Here is a 14,045-nt window from a genome sequence, read left to right as displayed (position 1 = left end):
ATTTAGTAAATTGTGTCATTAAAACTGTCTAATACAGTTGCTTGCTTGCTATAAATTGAACCAGCACTATGCTAACCTAAGTCATTTTGACCACCATTTACAGGAAATTTAATTTAAATAATATTACATGTTACATTCACAATTTAGTAAATGTTTTTAGGAAGAAATCTTGATTTTAGTTGTAGAAGGATTTAGGAGTTAATCAAATATTTGCAAGTTTCCTTGAACAAGTTAGCTTTCTCATATTAATCTTGTATGTCCAGGGATATTTTTACTTCTTATTCTCTGTTCATAGAAAATACTTAAAATTTCTGAAATTCCTGTATCAAATGCTATGAAGGTTCATCATTCATGAATGACCGAGAGGTAAACCGCTGAGTAAAATTTTGTACACTAATTCCTAATATGTCCTAATTATAATTCCTAATAATTAACCTAACCTAACAATACCCACTAACTTCCTGAATTATCAAAAAAACTATTTTTAATAAAATTTTAGTATTCTACGTCAAATTCTAGACATATTTCGTGTATTAATGTCATATATCTATCTGTATCTGTTTCTGAGATATTTACCATTTTATGTGAAATTTGATATTTTCGGTCTCCAAAGCATTTTTAATTTATACATATCAGAAAAGGTTTTTTTCTTGGTTTTTGTGTTTTGTCATGTTAGACAAGGTTTGTTCTAGGAATAGGTGCAGAAATACGTCAAAATATATAATACAGTGTGGTCAAAAAATCAGTTCTAAAAAAGGACAGAAAGTCTAGTTTTTCAAACGGAACACATTCTTATAATTCTGTCTGATTCTCTGTTAAAAATTAAAGAAGTTTGTATTACGCCACTTATTTAAGAAAATCACTTTTTAAATTGATACATTGAACCACCCTGTAACTGTCAAAATAACCGAATTAATGAAGGTTAAAGTAGTAGTTGTCAAATTTAGTCAAAACTGTCTTTATTGTCACACACAACACTTTGTATAGACTTTTATATGTCAATGGCTAGAAAATAAAATAGGTTTTCAAAAAATATGGCCGCTTGTGTTGATAGGTTAGGTAGGATTTTTTTTAAATCGTACAGATACCGCCCTGATATTTGGCACAAACCAGCACAATGATTGCCAAATCTAGGGCAGTAACAAAACTGTAGAAATACAATCATTAAGGTCGATTTTCGCTTGCACCTACTGGCCAACATAACGCAAAACCCATTAGGATAGTGGCGGTGTTTCAGGCAAATTTGACCCTTACGAAAATTGTCATTTGCAAAAACAGTTTTTCAAAAAATTTCCAAGCATTAAGTCTTGATAGATCTAGTAAGTCACGTGACCGTGTTTTCCTAATTTTTTATAGTCAAATTAGCCTTTAACCAGTCAAAAAATGTTTGTGGGACATCCTGTCACTAAACCGTAAATAACACACGTGTATTTGTAGCACTCTGTATATACTTTTATATGTCGATGGACAGCCAATTAAATGAGCTTCCCATTGACATATAAAAATCGATTGGTTAGCCGTTTGCCAGCTAGAGGGCGTCAACGTTGACCAATTTTTTTGGGGTTGTGTTTTTGTTTAATTTTCAAAAACTCGCTTAATTGCACTATCTTTGGTAGATTTTTATACGTCAATGGATAGCCAATGAAATGAGCTTTCTAAAAATACCCCAACAGGTGGCCAAACCGTCCAATTTGGTTGGTTGGACGATTTGGCCACTAGAAGGAGGCGACTTTTTTGGTGCATTTTTTTGTTCAATTGTTAATAACTAGCTTATTTGCTACACTTTGTAGAAGCTTTTATATCTCAATGGATAGCTAATGAAATGACCTTTTTATTGATTGATTACTTGTACGTTTTCGCCGCTAGAGACAGTCAAAATTTTTGGAAGTAAAATTAAAAAAATCATAATTCTTCCTTGTTTTCCAACGGATTTCATTAAAATTATCAAATTTTATTTATGATTATATGTCAATGATATTTGTATAGAAAAAATATTGTATGATAATTTTTTTTATAATATAATTTAGACCTTTTCTATTTTATGAATAATACTAATTTAATGCCCACTAATTCCTACAGTTTGTACACCATAATGCCCCAGTAGTTTCCCCCCCGGTGTAGACATGAAACTGATGATTATTTTATTTGCACAGCAATTTACCTTTCATGTTGCACTACGGCATTAGTTATACTAAATTAACGGGCTATAATCAAAATGAAATCATCTGGCAACTCTTTAGTTGTCTACTCATTGGGTAATCCTAGAGGAGACATTTGACTTTTTCGTTCCGGGTGGTTTTTGCCGTCATTAACGCGACCTATCCGCATGCAACGTGGCTATTAAATATTACTTATATCTGACGGACCATTAAGAAGCTGCTTTTAATTATCGTACTGGGAACGTTTTTAATGAATCTTTTCGAGTGAAAACACCCCGAGGCGAATGTACTTTCGACGTAATTACGTCTCGAGAAAACCGCAAACCAAAAACGCAGTTGCGACCGAAATTAACACGGTGAGCGCATTTTTCTTTGCTTTGAAATCAAACAGTTTTTTTTTTCGCCTTCTCTGCTGCAAACTGTTATAATTTACAGCTGCACAAACAGTTAACGGTTCTGGTCGTTCGATAAACGGATTCCATCTATTGGCATCTGAAGTGCAATTATTGCCCAAAGTCGATAAATAAAAGTGAGGAGGCCGTGGTAGCGTAATCGAAACGCTGTTCCTTCTTCAAATCTCGCTCCAGTTTTATGATCGCCACAGGGTTTCGGCTAATCTAAAAAATGCGAATAACGGTGCAGACGGATCCTGTAACGTGCCCGAGTAACTGTTAAATTTGTTCGATTTAATTGATCCAAGAGACGGAAAAATACAAACGAGATAAGGGGACCATTTACTGTACTTTATTTGCTCTTGAAATATGAGGTCGTATCGAAGATTAAACGGCAGCAGCGTTGTCAAGATTACTTTTAAGTTCAAACCAGTGGTATTATTAAATCAGTCTGTCAGTAAATACTATTCTACTACCTCACCTTCTTCCTAAATTAACCTTTGGAATATGTTGTTATGAAATCGCTAAGTAATTTTCTCAATCATTCAATTCAGTTTCGGGAAGATGGATTCAATTTTTAAGCTTAATCTCACAGAAAATAGCCCAAGAGAGTCAAATCACAGCTGCGACGAGCAATTGATAGACTTTCTGCTAAAGCAAAATTGTCTTTGTGGCAAGCAGTTCTTTTTGAAACAAAGGTCAATTGTTTTAGATGCTTGGACATTGGATATGTGGATTTTCTGAGTTTTATATATACATCGGGTTAAAACGTTCTTCGACGTCTTCCGATCTACAGTCGCCATTGGTCCCTGTTCATCCACAGGGTTTCTTCCAATTATCGTTCTCGAATTTGTGGAATGAAGCCCTCTCTCCAGCTTTTCCTGGGTCGCCAGTTAAGGATTTGCTTGGGTAGCCTTTCTTCTTCCATTCTCTGGACGTGTCCATACCATTTGGGTTGCGCCACGGGTATGTCCTCTACTATTGTATGTCTGACATTCATAATTTCTTGAATCCGTTCATTTCCGTCTCCAAAAGTCCATCTCGGTTACCTTTAACGAGTTCTCTGAGCCTTGTTTTAATTGCCACACCTCACTGCCTTGTGTGAGTAGTATGATGCTATTGTATATTCGGTGTTTATTGGCTTTCGCTATGATTTTGTCCCATGGTACACTGTTTAGAAGGTTGATGGCTCTACGTCCCTGGATGTTTCCGTCTCTTATTGTTTCATCCGTGGTACCGTCGTTCGTAATGTACATTCCCAGATATTTATATTTGTTGCAGGGTTTTATTCTCTGTTGTGTATCTTCGAGGATAAGGTCTTGCTCTAGTCCGCCTATGCACATACATTCGGTTTTATTTACTTTCACTTCAAGGCCCCATTTGGTCTTCAACTAATTCCCGGCTCATATACTCCAGGTCTTCGTAGTCCTGGGCCAAAATTATTTGACCATCTGCAAAGCTCAAAGTATATAAAGTTGTGTTATTTAGTGGGATGCCCATATCTTTACACTTTCGTTTCCATGCTTTCAAAGCTTCTTCCAGATATTTTTTAAACAACGTCGGTGAAAGGCAGCATCCTTGCTTCAGGCCCTTATCCACTTTCAAACCCTTTTTGCTATTTTTATTCTAGTTGTCCTTATAAAGATTCTTTATGGCTTTATTAAGTTGACGTTGATGTTAGTCCTCTCTAGGGCTTCCTATATTTTGCTTTGTGGGATGTTATCGTATGCCTTTTTTTAGGTCCACATATAGTAGGTGTATTTCCTGCTGAAGCCGGCTTGTTCTTCCGCTTCAACTTTCTGAGTCCTAAATGACTAAAAAAGTCAAACGATCTTTGGGCTTGACAAAGACATCTACTTCGTCGGTCTTCTTCTTTGGCTAATTCCAAGATTTTCTTCTAAATCTGAAAAAATTCCTCGTTACTGTCATAATACCTCTCTGTGTTGAGGGTTTCTTAGATCTTTCTTCTCTGTATTATCAGTATAGTGATGAAGAAAACAGATTACGTGACATTCATACCTAATCTACTGTCTGGAAGGGTTAAGACAGAAGAAGTATTAGTCCTGCCTAGTTGATTAAAGGGATGAACTTTCATTCTGATGTTACGGTCTTTTTTTTTTGGCAAAAGGTTTGTTTTCTTTGATTTTTTGGGGGGGGGGAGGGGTACTTTTTGCTATTCTACTGCAATTTACAGTACAGGCTGGCACAAATTACCTTTTTTTTTTTACTAATTCACACACTATCTAACATTAAAAATAGTAATAACCTAAAACTCTAATTTCAATAAATAAATACATGTAAACATTCTCTGGTTTGACATTGACGTGATGGTTCAGCGACGGTTGACTGTATTGATTTTGTATTCTGTCATATTTAGAGTTCAAATTAACGACCAATGGTAAAATAGTTTTATTACAGGTGATTATTTTGACCAATTGCAGCTTAACTTAAAAATGGCCTAGAATCTAGTTTAGGCAAACTGCCATTTTTCTTTTTGGATTTTGATTCCACATGGTGGACATTACCACTTGAGCGGATTTTTCAAATCAAAATAGGTTCCTCAGTCTTTAAAATATTATAGAATTAAGTTTCTAAAATACCTTCTTGGGGATTTAAAGAAAAGACTTGGGTAAAATCCTATTTGGTATTGCTAAGAAAAGCCCATCAACAACTCGGGTAAGTTTAAGTTGCAATTGGGCTTATAAGTACTCACTTAATGTAGGTTGCTATTGTCAATCCTAGCGTGCTTGACAGTCATTGTAACTAGAACATGTTTTCTAGGCTTTTCCTTTCCCACTTTTACCTCCGGTGCTCCACAAGGAAATCAGCACTTGACACAATTACAACAATCAATCACCAACTCAATGAACACCAGCACATACACTTGCAATCATTTAAGCTGTCCTGATTAATTGGCACATTAGGCCTGCCTGTGCAGCATTAACTGAAGTGTCCAGGGAGTATTAGCAATCTTGAAATAAGGTCAGTCTAGTCATAAGCAAATCTGCTGGCTGCAAATACAGTTTCCTGGTCTCTGATTCACCATCGAGCATAAGCCATCGATATATAGTAGTAATATGGAACTTTGACATCTTCCATTACCAGAGAGAGTGTCCTTACTAAGATTTTTGGGTTTGTAAGCTCACACTAAATGCATTTAGTTGGGGTCCAGTGCTGCTTGAAAGCACAAGTTTGTCTAATTTGATCTAAAATATTTGATTGAAGGTTACCTTTTTTTGCCAACCTTCTGTGGACACAATTTAACACTCACCTATCCAGACTCGTACTATAGTTAAGGTTCCGTATTCCCAAATACCCAACTTTGAGCCCATCATTAAAGTAACCATTTACCCTCCCCTTTTGTAAAATGATATGATAGCAGATAGCATACACAACATATGGTACATTTTGCTGTGACTTGACATTTTAAGGTTAGGTTCTGAATTGTCACTTGTCAGTACATTAACGTCAATTTACCTTTGATTTTTGACAGTCGTTAAGTTTGTTTTTAATTAAAGAAGAGGCTTTTGCCATTAAACGGGGTACTTGGTAGTATCATTTAGGATTTGTATTTTGCATTACTGATATTTGGTCTAGCGTTTGGGGATTTCCCGCTTTAGCGTTTGTTTACTGCTCTTCTCAAGCCCTACACGACGGTGTAAAGTGGGTGGCGCCATTGAAATTTATCTTGTTAACCTACACCACTCTCCGTGAGTAGTTAGCCTGGGGCATTCACCGAGTGGCTTGAAGAGGTCCCGTGACCACCCAATCTTGTTTTTGTAAAATAAAATCTTTCAGTTAATCTTTAGTATTTTCAATCAAGCAAATTCTATTGTTACACTGATACAAAATTTAATGAAAACAGCCAACAAGACTTGCAATTCAAGATTGCTCTACATTTTCAATGCACAATGTACGCAAAGCACAGGAAAGTCGAGTAAAACATCTTCCTACCAAAAGAGAAACCGCGTTTTATGCAAACCGTCATCATCATCGGAATATCCCTAAAGCAATAAACAATCAGCGGGGCACTTTCAACAAACGTGGCGCATACATAATGACGCCGAAGGAACCGCGCTACACTTCGTTATAGCCGTTCCGGGGAGCCCCCCCGTTGTTTGTTGGCAATGCAAATTTTTCACAACAACGTATCCGTATAGAAACTGCACTTCCTACGTGCTTTATGCGGACATTTTACGTTTGTCCCGCATCATTGGCGTAGCACATATCATATTCAAAGTTATTGGAATAACTGCAAGTTGGAGGGCAGGTGTTAGAATTCTTTGTTTAAAACCCTTTAGAAGTCGTAGAAATTGTCCATTGTCCAGTTTAAGATTTCGTATCTGAAAAATCTCCTTTGAACACATTGTCGTATGCTGAACCAGTTTCAGGAAACTTTCCTTCAATGTCACTAACAACGGAATGACTTATGGGTCTTTCTGCAGTCTTTCTGGGTACTTAGCATTGAATAATCTTCATACTGATGCTGTATGGGTATGCGAATTCTGTAACTCCAGTACCAAGCATCATACGTATTTCAGTTATTTGGGTCAAAGACAAACTCATTGATACTGTCGCGCCATCTCAAGAAAACACCGCTTTCTGAAGCCACGTACGTAAGGTGATCCTGGTAATCACTGTCCGGTCTTTGATGAGTGGGCACAATAAAACAACCCGTTTCAAAAAGAACACTGGTTTAATAACAAGAGTCCTTAAAACACTCGGAAAACCCCAAAACGTGTTACACCCCCCTTCTTTGGTTATATCAACAACAACTCTCTTCTTTTCTTAACCTCACTCCCACCTTTTGCACGCAATACACACGCCGTCAACTAATCGACGCGCCGCCTACCGTATGAAAAATGAACTGATAGCTGCCACAAACAACGATCTATTCTTTTTAAACAATAATTTGCTGGCTGCGACAGATACTTTGCGAGAGAATTTGCTAACTTTCAAATTTATTAACACGGTGGACGTGCGTTTTGTGATGTTTTCGCCACAACAATACTTACAAATTACAATATTAATTTTTATATAAAATTAATAAGACTTTCAACTGACAACTTGGAATCAGCGTTTTTGGCGAAAATATACCAGAGTTTTATAACAACAACTATTTCTTTAGCTTGTATACTACGGGATACGGTCACAGACCAGTGATACGCCATATGATTTGACGAGCGTGAAGTTTTATGATAAATGTATAGATCTCGAAAGTTTTTGGATTGCGTGTCGGCGCAACAAAAGACACGTTTCACCCGGGACGACCTTTTTTCCACGACGCTGCCTTCCATGGAAATTTAGCAAATAAAGAAACAAAGGAAATAGACCAGCCATGAAGCGTGAGCGTAAATAAAGTGCATCTAGAGCGGAGAGAAAACCAGTCCGGGTGATTTGCAGGCGGGAATACGCCACGCAGGATGCCGCGCCATTGTTGTTTTGTTCTCTTCTCGATGGTGATGGCGTAACGCTGCTTTGGATGTGGGAGAAATAAATACGAGCTTCGCGAAAATCGGTTTCCTGGATGGTATTTTTTTCTCTTTGTGCGCGTCGGGGATGGTGCACTCCCCCCATTTAAAAGCGCCCGGATCGTTTATCCCCTCTCCTCTACCCTTTCGTAGGATAGATAGGTTTTCTCGGCCATTACCCGGACTTATCGAATGGAAGCAGATACTCCCGGACCGACATTCCGACTCGGGAGACATAAAATTCGCATTTGGGAGCCGTTCCGAAAATGATGTATGACTCGGGCGCAAAAACGGGGTCTCGGGTGTCGACCATCGATCATCACCCCCTCCCTCTCTTTCGTATGAAAAAGGATGCTCCGGGAATCATCCCCCTCTTGCCTCCCAGAATATCCGGTATCCCTTTTAAGACCGAATAGTTTCTCCCAAGTCACTCGCAATAAGTGCGAGATATACTAGACCAAAGTTTACGGAATGTCTTTGCTCAGCAAATTTTCGTTTATTTGGGATCAAAGAAGTTGCAGCCGCACTAAGTGCATCGGGTCATGTGTCTGTACTTTTAAGGAGTAAAGCCTCAAGATGAAAAACTTTGTACGAGACTACAGTTACTAGATTAAACCCAGAAAATGTCAAGGTTTTAGCCATACACTATTTCTACAAGTTCTTAAATATGTATGTACACTGTCATAATTGGAATATTCTGTTTAGGTGGATGGTTTGCACCATAATAACCTGACAAACTATGCAGAACCGTTAAAAAATTCTTTAAATGTACCATGCTCTCAGCATTGTTTTACCAGTATTTAGAACCTCAAACAACAAAATCTCTTTAAAATAAGGATATTAATAGAACAGAAACAAGAGCAAAGAGAATCATCTCAGATTTAGAATAGAAAACAATAATTGAGAAAGACCATATCAACATTACATTGCTACTCATAGTTGATGTTAAGAGTTCTGCATCTACTACAAATTGGTGATTATGTTCTCAGTATTGTCACACCCGTCTTACTATAGTTATGGTGAACACTCAGTAATCGGTTTAGTCGGCAAGGATAGTGTAATAAGGTCGCTGATTAGACTAAATCACCGAACTCTGGGGTCATCCTCAGGGGAAGGTTACTGGTATCTGGGGGGTAATTAAGCAGATATCGATGGACGATCGACTGGACTGCTGTAGCTTCCAACAACCAGGACGTGACAGGCCCATACAGGAAGCCTATACGTTTCTGGTTAAACCGTTAAAACAGCTAATCTCCGGGTTGGTAGACTAGTTAGACGGATTGCTATCTTTTCAGGAGTCTAGGCTGAACAGAATCCTTTGCGTGTGCCAAGCAACTTAGTTGCCGGCACAACCAAAAGACTCTGATTCCCTCTCATCTCCCTCTTTAGTAGAGACCAATATCTAGATAGATCACCGTCTATCAATACACTCTTAACCCCTTACCCCTCATGTGACAATATAAAACCTATCACCTTTTGGGAATTCCATCACTAGACGTCTATTAGGAGATGACTCCTTGTGTCTTCACACTTTCTCAACTGTCTTCCTTAGAGGGTAGTATATTATAATAAGACACTCGTTTTAACACAACCCCAATTCATATAAAAAAATGTCTACCTGTTCACTATATTATTAATTGTTTGAAGTAAAACAAATGTTGAGACTTACCCGTGGCCGTTTGGAAACCTGGTGGCGCCAGGCGAGGTAGAGGTAGAGTACGGGGGTGGCGTGCCCGAGTGGGGCGCAGCCGCGGACGGAATGGCAGCAGGTTCGTAGTACTTCGTGCTCAAGGTGCGGTCGTCGATTTTCGGCTCGGCGTTGTGCGCTTTGGCCGCACTTTTGATGTCCATGAACGCCACCGTGCACGCCATCTGGACCTCGCCCGTCTTCTCCTCGGGTGTCCTTGGCAATAATCTAACACTCTGCACTCGACCATATCTGGAAATCAAACGATAACCGATCATTACCCATCTAATTATAAATAGATTTTGATCTTTATTGCTACGATGATATAGCTCATTATCCATTCTAGCCACTATAATAACCGCGGTAATCATAGTAACCTAATTATTGTCTAGGCTATGTCCAAATGATGGAAAGACTAGTTTTTAAAAGCAGGTTGGTTAATGAGTCTGCTCTTCATAATGTCTTCTTAGCAAAGACCTTTTGACTCATTACTTGCACATTATACTTTTATTACAATACGTAAACCAACATCATTGTTCACCATTACTTTACAACAATTTTATGATTTTAAATAAGTATGTTTTCAATTTCAAAAACATAAATATTTCTCGGGGGGATTTGTACATTCATTCACATCAATGATACTATTAAATAGCAATTATTTACTACTCTAATTGGTTCTTAACTGTAGTCGTTGCATCACTGAACTAAGACATTTCTAAAGAAAACATTAAATCTTGTAAACAATGTTACTTTAAAAAAAAACGAATAGTGCCTTGACATATAAACATTAAAGTATGTTAATAAGTACATTCTATTTGATGTCAATAATTATTGATAAATTGAAATCGATACTTTGCAATAGGAAATCATAATCTCACGAGGTGTGCAAAATCAATAATCACGTTTATTTTCACTGCCTGTGTGTTATTTTGGTTTGAATTAGAAACAATTTGTCAATATTAAAATAAAGGTTTCATTCTCAATCTTAATTTAATTTTAAAGTGTTTTAGATTAGATTATAACAGATAGATTTGTGTTGACTCGACTGGTCCTCATTTGGGTCTCACTGATGACACACAAACAATAAAAACGTACATTTCATCCCAAAATTGACCTTAATTTGTCTTGCAGATGTAATTAAATCGAGTGCTTAAATTCAGCTGGACCAAATATTTTTCATTTGCTGGCAGCGAAATCGAACGTCAACAACGCCCAAGAAAGTATACATTATCGAAACTTTTGGCGTGCCACCAAAATTTTTTCTTTCAAATACTTTACCACGCCCGGTCGCACTAACAATAACATTAACAAAACGGGAATTGACGTTTGGAAAACAAACGACGAGGCCAAACATTGGGAATTCTGTAGATTTTTGTTTTCATCATTGATGTTGCTCTTGTAGTCGGTGCTGGGAGATTGAAGAAAGCGCGGCAACGTGGCATCATACGTTGTTCGCCCCACCTCTATACGCTAGCCACATTTCATCGACGTTTGTGGAGGAGTGGAGGGTAGTGCAGCGTTGGCGTTAGCGCATGCGTGCAACACTCAAAGCTTTTCATACGGCCTCGCCCAGTTCTGTTGTAGCTAGGTGACGTTGCCGCCTGTGCTATTATTTCCCCGAATCTAGCACATAGTCACTTAACTAACCAAGTTACTTTTAAGCTTACTAAATTATTGTGCGTTATGAGTGCTTGTTGCACAGTTCGTAAATAACGTAAAATAGCATCTTAATAAGTAGGATATTTTTGTGAGTGATTTGGCAACATGGTGGTATAGGTTGTTCCGTGCATTGATCAGTCGATACGGCAGTGCCAGCGAGTGTGGCAGTTGCAGGCAGTGAGCAACTTTATCCGCTGTGATGCGGCTGCTGCGGTAAAAAGTGCTTAAAAACCGGTTCAGTTTCTTGACAATCAGTCACTGACAATTGACAAGGCTGTAATACGTCACTTTTTCTCTTAATAAAGCACGGTGACCTGTCGATTTAAGAACGATTCCAGGGTGTGGCCTAATAGGATTTTTAAGTGAACATTGTTTTTAGTTTGACTGTCGTTATTTCTAAACGTAAATAAATGGCGGTTAGTTAACGATAACGACCTGCTGGTAGTATTATTCCCATAAAGGATCATTAAAAATACGATATTTTCACGGGCAACAGTCATCTTATTGCGTCGTTAAGCTGATTAGCAATTCAATACAGTGAAGCAAATAAATTATTTCTGACCCGGAAATGTATGACGCCCGCATGGCAACGTCGCTTGGCAGCCAGCGGAGAATAACAACGAGCCATAAAGAAGGGGAGGGCAACGCTGCCAAACCTAACTTAAAGTAGTTATATGCCATAAATTATGAATTGTGATATGAAAAGCGGTTAAATAGCAAAACGCGTGACATTTCCAAACGAAATCAGCTGAATCTAGTAAATTTTGCAATAAATAAATTGTGTACGCCGACTAGGCGTATTAGTCAACCGCAATTATTTCATATTTGTTGTGTGCATGTGACGTGACCTGGCATGTGCAAGGAGAGTAATAACCCAAAACGGTGTCAATGGGTTTTTTATTGTTTTCGATTCTTGCAATTTATTTCGCCTTATTGTTGCCGTAGTTTTCCCCGCACCCACTCCAAGCAAAATGAAAACAAAAAAATACAATGCGCAATTATTACATTACGACCGACCAAGGAGGGACCTATCCGGCCACAAGTGAATAAACTCATTTGCAAAAAGAAGGGGAGACCATACTTTTATGGAGGACGTGTTTGAAATAATAAAATTATCGATAGGATACAGTCACGTTCAGAAGAATCACATGATTGGTTCTTTCATTCAAAATTTGTAGTTAGTTTATTAAAACAGATTTTATGTTAAGGCCCAGTTGTACAACAGTGGTTCAACCTTAGAACCTGGTTCAAGTCAGAAACGTCACTTTGACAGCAATACAATTCATATGGAAAAATTGAAGTACCAATCGCAGTTCAACTGAACTACTAACCGGACCTAAAACAACATTTTTCTCACACCAAGTGGGTTTTACAGACGATTTTGTCCCTGACTATCCTTTCAAACTGTGTTTCTGACAGTTCAAACTTTGATTCCGCTTTTCTCCCTGACTGTATCAAATTTTGTAGTGTTACTTTTTGGGTTTTGGTGTACAAACTCAAGATAATTCGAGGTATTATGAGACACTTTGCCAGTATTACCAGCATTTTGAGATATTACAAGGCATTACAAGGTATTACAAACAATATTCACTAGAAATTATTATGATAATTTACCAATTTTCCAACATTTAAAGTACATTTTTAAGGTCACGTGACTGTTTTTGACAGGGGTCAATTGGACTTACAGTGTTGCAAGCTCTAAAATTGCATAATCAAAGTCACGTGATGCGTCTCTTACAATTTCAGCTTTTACAACTGTCTAAAATAGTCTAAATTTAATTTACCAAGTTTTTAAAGTTTAAACCACATTTTAACGGTCACGTGATTAATTTTGACAGATATCAATTGGCCTTTACAGTGGTGCAAGCCCAGAATTGCATTATCAACGTCACGTGACATGTATTTTGAAATTTAAGTTCTTACAACTGTCCAAATTTTATTCAGCAATTTTCCAAAGTTTAAGCTGCGTTTTGAAGGTCACGTGACTGTTTTTGACAATGTCAACAGGCCTTTACAGTGTTGCAAGCTCAAAAATTTAATTATCCGAGTCACGTGACGTGTATTTTGAAATTTAAGTTTTTACAACTGTCCAAATTTTATTCAGCAATTTTCCAAAGTTTAAACTGCGTTTTGAAGGTCACGTGACTGGTTTTGACAATGTTAACAGGCCTTTACAGTGTTGCAAGCTCAAAAATTTAATTATCCGAGTCACGTGACGTGTATTTTGAAATTTAAGTTTTTACAACTGTCCAAATTTTATTCAGCAATTTTCCAAAGTTTAAACTGCGTTTTGAAGGTCACGTGACTGGTTTTGACAATGTTAACAGGCCTTTACAGTGTTGCAAGCTCAAAAATTGAATTATCAACGTCACGTGACATGTATTTTGAAATTTAAGTTCTTACAACTGTCCAAATTTTATTCAGCAATTTTCCAAAGTTTAAACTGCGTTTTGAAGGTCACGTGACTGGTTTTGACAATGTCAACAGGCCTTTACAGTGTTGCAAGCTCAAAAATTGAATTATCAACGTCACGTGACATGTATTTTGAAATTTAAGTTCTTACAACTGTCCAAATTTTATTCAGCAATTTTCCAAAGTTTAAACTGCGTTTTGAAGGTCACGTGACTGGTTTTGACAATGTTAACAGGCCTTTACAGTGTTGCAAGCTCAAAAA

At 37.6% G+C, this 14,045-nt stretch overlaps 1 protein-coding gene and 1 long non-coding RNA gene across 12 annotated transcripts in view; both read right to left on the bottom strand.

Annotated features, from left to right (window-relative positions):
* Positions 1-14,045, bottom strand: part of spen (spen family transcriptional repressor split ends) — a 92,722-nt gene that overhangs the window by 25,396 nt on the left and 53,281 nt on the right. For all 11 annotated transcript variants that reach the window (XM_081991332.1, XM_081991312.1, XM_081991304.1 and 8 more), the window contains one exon: positions 9,692-9,961. In XM_081991332.1, the coding sequence (XP_081847458.1) occupies positions 9,692-9,961 (270 nt within the window). The remainder of the gene's footprint in view (positions 1-9,691; positions 9,962-14,045) is intronic.
* On the bottom strand, positions 493-9,685 carry LOC145737963 (uncharacterized). Its single transcript, XR_014180536.1, has 2 exons — positions 5,823-9,685; positions 493-5,757 (listed from the first exon to the last, which is right to left on the bottom strand). It is a non-coding gene; the product is annotated as an uncharacterized LOC145737963 (long non-coding RNA).

Source organism: Ips typographus, linkage group LG1, assembly GCF_016097725.1.
Source record: "Ips typographus isolate SLU linkage group LG1, UJ_Ityp_2.0, whole genome shotgun sequence".
NCBI classification, from domain to species: Eukaryota; Metazoa; Arthropoda; class Insecta; order Coleoptera; family Curculionidae; genus Ips; species Ips typographus.
This window is presented reverse-complemented; position numbering and strand designations above follow the sequence as displayed.